A 7,717-nucleotide genomic window follows, 5' to 3' on the forward strand; every position below is an offset into this window, starting at 1 on the left:
ATTTATAGATTTTATTTGAAATCTCATACCATGTTAATTATATTTTTACTACTCTTTATTATTATTTATTACCTTTGTACGTTTGGCTCATTTCTTGTTAACTAAAGCGCTGAGAAAACTGTTTAAACAGGTTCTACCCGTGGTAGCAGTTCTACTTACACGTAACAGATGAGTTTTCCCTTAACACCTTACCCAATTTACCTTAATATTGTTCAACCCAATTTACTTACTTTGTTGCCAATTTTGTTAAATTCTCGTACAAATTCTTACTTCTAACAAATTTTTCTTAACCTTTAATTAATTAAATTTTGAAGCGAAATAATAATATTTTATTGTACATTTAAAAGAAAATGTTTGATATTTTGCAATTGTATTTTGTAGAGAATATTATATTTGCAGATAATAGCTTGAATCGTATTCGCAGTTCAACACCTTAGTTGAAAATTAAAAAAAGATTATGGCATTAACCCAATTTACATTTCGCACTATGCACCAAAAATCCAGAATTTTAATGGAATAAGGTCTCCTCCCCCCCCCCCCCCCTCCGAAAAGTTGTAGTAATTTATGTATTGTTATTTATAAATGTATACAATTATATCAACAAGTAAATTTGCTATTAGACATAAAATAATATGATACAAACATGTGGAGAATCTACCCATAGATAGAACTCCAATTACTTTACTAGAGAAGTAGATGTCAGGGCCATCTTCTTTTCAGACGTCTAGGGTGTTAATCAGGCATCGGAGGAGAAGCCAGACTAGAAACAAATGAGTTTGGTTGGTCGGGAAGTTTATCATGAAAGGATTGGTATCTGGTCCTGGCTAATTCGTCAACATATGGAATACTGAAGTCCTAATGGATGACTTGATTTGTGACAAAGTATGGAGCATTAAGGATTATACATATCATTTTGGACTGTAAGGATTGGATACGATAGGAATTCGATGGTTTAATGAAGCCCCAAAGCTCAACTCCGTATATCCGGAGTTGACAGGCCTTATAATAGTCAAGTTGATCAGTCTTTTGTAATGGATTGGAAGTTTAGACCATTTGTTTAGTAAATATTGTAGTAGTGGGAATCGACGAGCAGTTTCCTGTCTTTTCAATCTTGTATGAGGATTCCATGTCATGTCAGTCTAGATGTAGCCCTAAGTACTGAATATGTTCGACAAGAATAACGGGGTATTATTAAAGGATACACTTTTTACATATTGAAGGCATAGGTTGCCCGAAACATTTTTATATATATATATATATATATATATATATATTTGTATGTAGTTAAGGACCATAAAAATCAAAATATCCTAAAGAACAAAACCGTTTTAGAATTCAGTTTTTCGATGGAATCCGTCATCACAATGAAGGACTCCATCATCCTGACAAGAAGTTTAATCTCCTCGGCTATTCGAGGGTTGTTATTGGTCTCGAATTCATACCGTGCAGTGATACCCTAGCCTGGAAAAATTACTGAAAATAGAGAGAAAGATCCTGAGGAGAATCTATGGGCCCAAGAAAACACAGGAAGGCTACAGGTTAAGACCCAACTAGGAAATCTACAGGGAGATAAATGACCTGGAAACCGAAATAAGAATCTGAAGACTGAGATTCTACGGGCACTGATGAGAATGGACTGAACCATGACCAATAATTGTCAGAAATTACAATTACTAGTTGATCCAAAGTTTTTGTAATTATTTCTTTTAGCAATTAGTATTTTCTATTACTTTCTGTCCAACATATATACATATCAATATATATTTTTTACAATTGTTTGATAATTTAAATTGAATAACTAATAACTGTACAATACAATTGCATCGGAATAGTTTTGAAATAATACTAACCAAAAGTGAAAAGGAAACAGATATTTATGAAGTATTTAGTTTTTCCATACTCTTATCCCCTTCTTTTTAACAGGTAGTATATTCAAGTATTTATCATGTAATATTTTTATCTATCTGTTACTTATGTTGTTGATTCTGTACAAATAAAAATTTTTGTATATGTATATATAGTTGACCGTAAAAATTTAAATATAAGTAGATGGTCAGGGTTGCCGTCAAAAAAAGACCAAATGGTTTAAGATTATTTTAATGTTCGACGTTTCGCCACATTTTGCAGGGCTTCATCAGGGCTGTTTAAAGCGATCGGTTGAACAGAAGGCATCAATCCAATGATGATTGTTCCCTTGATCCAAGAATGATTGTTCCCTTGATCCAAGGATGATTGTTGCCTTCTGTTCAATCGTTCGCTTTGAACAGCTCTGATGAAGCCCTGCAAAGTGGGGCGAAACGTCGGAGATTAAAATTGTTTTAAACTATTTGTTTTTTTATTGGCCGCAACCCTGACCATCTACTTATATATAAAAATATTTTGTGTTCTTCCCCGAATCATTTAGTTGCCACCATAGTAGATCTTGGTCGGCCCGTTAATTTTATATAGATCAAGTTGATTTAGTATGAGTTTTTATAAATGTAAATAAAAACGTGTAAAAAAAAATTTAATGAGAAGTATTAATTGGTTAAGAAATAAAAATTTGGTTAAGGATTGGTTAGCAGGTGGAAGGGGTTAGAGGGTGGGATCGCGGGGAGGGGGATTTAGAGTTCGACACTAATGACCCCCCTCAGTAACTCACTCTTATCTTCTCAACCAATTTGCGTTCTGTCGCTTTACTGGACTTGTTTTATGCTAGCATCCGACCTGGCTTAACCTCCTGCCCTCTCTACAATCTCTTCCAGTAGCTGATTTTTCTGACCTACTTCATTTTATTGCTTCTGCTTCTTAGATAAACATTTAAGAAAAATAAAAACGCGATTGTGCTTAAATATCTCATTAAATAGGCAAAACTGTACAGTACAGCATATATTTTTTGGGGGGTAAAATAATAGAGGTATGTTGTGTTGCTTTTGAAAAAATAAAATTCTAGTTCAGCTATACTTGACCGTCTGGTGTTACTTTATTTTAAACCATTTAAAATTCACGCCAATTAGAAACATTAAGAGTGTGCTGAGTAAATATGTCCTAGTAGAAGGATAAATAATAAGTATTATTTTTTAATTTACATCAGACGTCTGATTGTATCACGGCAACACTTCATTTTTGTATTTTCAGAAATATGGTAAATCAAGTTTTTGGAGTAGTGATGTGTAGTATTCCACGTTTTTAGTGCCGTATCAAGCGAGTAAGATTTTCTACAATTACCCATGAACCTAGAAAGAATATTAGGTAGTAAATTTGAATATGTAAAATTTTAACCATTATTATTTAAATTTATGTATTTTAAAATTATTTTACCACGTCAATAAATGGATGTAATATAATATATTTTTTGTTTGCGATCCTCGACAGCATGCCAGATACGTGTTTGTGGCCCCCATGAAATAGAAGTTGTGGTACTCGACCACTGGTCTAGACTAATCCTCCAAAAGGCTAAAGGCGTTTTTGTGTTTTCCCATTATTATGAAATCATTTTGAAAAAACATCTTGAGTGAAATTAATCTACAGAATATTTCATTCTGAAAACACTATGATATTGGTTTTATAAAAATAAATAATATGTTGACCTACTGAAAACTTTTTCACTCTATGCCTAACTAAAAGACAACTTTTGTTTTCTAATTAAAAGACAAGACTCAACAGACGATTCAGCCAACTATACCGGCTGACTTTCTAACCATCCTTTTCCTTTGGTTCAATCTTTATCTAGTTCCACCGATCCCTACAATCCACCTCGAAGGTTGAAACGGGAGTGGCCAAGAGATCTATGGTAAAATAAAAATTGAAAATTGGAGTTCTGGTATCGGACAATAGTCTGATTCTCCACTCTAGTTGAGTGTTTGCGGCTGCCTCCATTGGCTCATTACCAGTGATACGGTGAGAGGGATGCGCTGGGATCTCTTGAGCTCTGCTCTACCCCACTCTGGAATCCTCAGGTGGATTGTGTAAATATTGTACATAAGAGTGTAAATGTGACAAGAGATTCTTTTATTTATTTTTTCATGAACATAGTTTGATTATGTTCGTTTTCTTTATCCTTCTGTTTGTTTAAATTTTTAATGAGGTTTTATTTATTGTTTTATTTTATTTTAGTATGAATGCGATCATTCATCACTATTACCTATTGCCCACAACGGTGTGGCAGATTGTAATATCTATCAATAAATAAAGTTTAAAAAAAATAATAATAAAAAATTTCCTAATACTAACTTGCTATAATATTATTTTATATTCCATTTTTCTTGACCTTTTTTTTTATTCTTATTTCCCTTCTTTTAGTGTGTACTATAATTTTTATGTCCTCTTTTATTTGTTATTATTTCCAATATTTTTTTTGTTTTTATAATATTTTTCACTGTTAATTTCATTTGTATATTCTTCAATTTACTGCGTTCATTTTTATATAAATGTTTTCATCTTTTACCTCATTTTTAGCCATACCTTAGTTTAATTCTATTTCATGTTATCTTATTTTTTTTACATTATTATAGTTGCTTGTATCTTACTAAGCCCTAAAAAGTGAGGGGAAACTTTAGCTCATAATAAATAGTTTATTTATTAATTATATTATTTTGACCTACATTATCTTGCTATATATCTTACTTTTATTAATTACACACGGTCTATCAACTATCTTCCCATTATAATGAAAGCTGTAATTAAACAATTATCAACACATTATCCTTTAAAATGACCAAGTTGAAGCTAAAAGGATCTAAATTTCTATAATAACACCAGAGAAGAAGCTTTTAAATTAATAGCTAATCATTTTTTTAATAATATGTATTGGTAACTATTATTTCTAAAAGTGTAATATTTTCGAATCACTGTATGTTATGTTCAAGTATAAAGTAATTAATGCTATTTTTTTCTTCTCTGTTTCAGAACACTACCACATATTTGTGGGCGACTTGAGTCCAGAAATTGAAACACAGACATTGAGGGAAGCATTCGCTGCTTTCGGTGAAATATCGTAAGTACCAGTTTTATTGTATTTATTTATATTTTATTTTTACAGAAGTATAAAGGATGGTTGCACCTCATTAGATGAAAATGGGAGGGTCACAGTCCACTTGCATTATGGCACTTCGATTCTTTGTTGTGAACTATACTAAATTCATAAATTTTATGGAGATCTTCTGTAAATCCAACTGTGATCTTGACTGTCATACCGGACTAGGCCAATAGAGAGAGTGAGAGGTAATCCCCCTTCAGGAATCAGCATTTTAGACTGGCAGAAGATTGGTCGTGGTAGAAGTTTCCAGATTGTGCTGTGGTTTGTTAATTATAGATGGCGCTGCCTGGTCCTTCTTGACGATAACCCTGAATTTTAACGCTTGAAAACTTAAACTACTTGTGGATAAAAAACAATTTTTTCCATCTCGTGATTTATCTGTGGCTATTTCCAATGACGACGTAAACCTTTCAGGGTTTTTGTGCCAGTAACAGTATTACGCATTTAAATCACTCTGGAGCTCAGGTTAATTTATTTTATTTATTTAATACCAGATTGGTCTGATGAACCCCACATGTAAATTAATTACATATAAATTAAATGTAAAATTTACGTTTTCAAGCGTTAAGATTCAGGGTTATCGGCAAGAAAAATCAGGCAGCGCCATCTATAATTAACAAGCCACAGCACAATCTGGAAACTTCTACTTGTAAATGTAAAATAAATAGATTAAAATAATTATTTATATTAAAAGGTAAAAGTAAAGTTAATAATAAAAGCAATGACATAGTGCCCTGCATCAGCCTAGGATTTAGTCTTCGAGTTGTGGCTGGGTTTCCCAGGTTGTAGGTCACTGCTCCTTTAACTGTAGGTAACCGTGAGTGGAACTTCATGAATCCTTTTTTAATGTAATTCTCTATCGTCTCTATTTGTAATTCCTGATGCAATTGACTGTTTCTTACAAACCTAGGAGCATCTACTGTAATTCTTACGACTTTTTAAAAAAAAAAAAAAAAAAAAAAGATTGTAATTTTTATTCGTTTTCGTAAGGAATGAAGGAGCTGAGGTAGTCCTTAAATTAAAATATTATTTTTCATGTTAATAATTTGACTTGGGTTTTTATTTTGCATTTAATATCTTCCCAGACGATATCCCGTACTGCATAAAGCTAATTACATAACACCACTCTTAAGTATACATACATACAGGTTATGTTATATACCTGCATACATACTACATAATACATATCTTGAGCTTACATATTGAACATGCATCTCCGTGCTCAAAGATACAAACTCAGAAAAATCAAGCAAAGACGAACATTAGGACTGAGTATTTCGTACTTCTCTGGTATCATATCCATTTTATAATAATTATCAGTTATTTTTTTCTGAACTATAGTTTCTAATTTTATATTTGAAAATGCATTATAGAGATTAGATAAATCTCTGCATAAACTTTATTTCGCTCAGATGTAAGTAATCTGACATCCTCAAATTCGTTCTAGGTGAATTTATTTTTCACCACTTATTTATTGTTAATAATGTTTCCCCTTTACTCTTTACCTTCATCTACAATTTATGGGCACTCGACCTTGTATTGCACCGCGTAGTGCATCAAAGACCTCCCTCCCTCCGATCTGTATTCTTCCCCCGCCTTGACGTGATGAGGACACTAATTGCATCCTATTGGTCGGTCAGAGTCCAATCAGTGTATGTTTAACAAGACAACAAGCTGCAGTCGACGTGTGCAGAGTTTTCATTGGTTGGTGCTCTAATGACGTCATTGTTGAACAGCATGTGGCGATTGTTTTATATGGTTCATGACTTATCTTTGATATATAGCTAAAAAAAAAATAGACAATTCTAACCTCAAAGAATATTTTCCGACCAAATTTTTAATTAACTTATCAAGCTAAGAGATAATCTTAGAAATTATTTCCAAGAAAATTAATCATATCTATTTAACTTTATTTAACAAATTATAATTTTAATATTGAAATTGTAAAATAAATTATTAGAATTATATGTAGCAATATGTTGTTTTTTTTGTTTAGTATTCTATATAAATATTTATTTTCACTAAATATAAAAATAAAAAATATAGTATTAAAAATACAAAAAAAAAAGATAAAAATATAATAATTACAAGAATGTAATATTAAAATAATTTATGTTAATTAATCATTTATCACATCCAAACATAAATACTTATGTGATCATTTAAATGGATATCCGAATTATATTTGAAACTATTTCAAAATCAAATTTAAAAGTATTGTCACGTTGTTGAGTTTTTTGTGATTTTTCCCTTTTTAATTTGTCATTATTTGCTTTCTTTAAAAGTATTCTGTATCCGGTAAAACTAAACGGTATTCCTTAGTCTATATTTTACAATTGTTGTATGTTCTTATTACTTTAAGATTTGATGTGCGTTTTTCTTAAGATTATACAATTAAAAAATGTGTGTTTATTTCAAATATTTAGTTTTCTTTTAATTGTTAAATAGTTCATATGTGGTTTGGTTTAAAGCTTTTATAAAACTTAGTTGTTGTTGTTGTTGTTGTTGTCTGGGGCTTAAGGGCGCAAAACCCTGAGGTCATCAACGCCCATGTTTCGTGCTTTATATTTTATTTCTATAATTCTATTTCACTTTAAATAATTTCGAAAAAAAAATTTAAATAATTACTTCTGTTGGTATTTTTTTATTATGTATAACAGATTTTCTGGTTTAAATCTTATTCAAAAGGCCATTCCTTTT

At 31.2% G+C, this 7,717-nt stretch overlaps 1 protein-coding gene across 2 annotated transcripts in view; it reads left to right on the plus strand.

Moving 5' to 3' along the window:
• Positions 1 to 7,717, plus strand: part of LOC106684799 (nucleolysin TIAR) — a 511,771-nt gene that overhangs the window by 266,339 nt on the left and 237,715 nt on the right. For both annotated transcript variants that reach the window (XM_014427074.3, XM_014427075.3), the window contains exon 2: positions 4,888 to 4,975. In XM_014427074.3, the coding sequence (XP_014282560.1) occupies positions 4,888 to 4,975 (88 nt within the window). The remainder of the gene's footprint in view (positions 1 to 4,887; positions 4,976 to 7,717) is intronic.

This window comes from Halyomorpha halys, unplaced genomic scaffold (genome assembly GCF_000696795.3).
Source record: "Halyomorpha halys isolate HHAL.00 unplaced genomic scaffold, Hhal_1.1 Scaffold619.1, whole genome shotgun sequence".
NCBI lineage: Eukaryota > Metazoa > Arthropoda > Insecta > Hemiptera > Pentatomidae > Halyomorpha > Halyomorpha halys.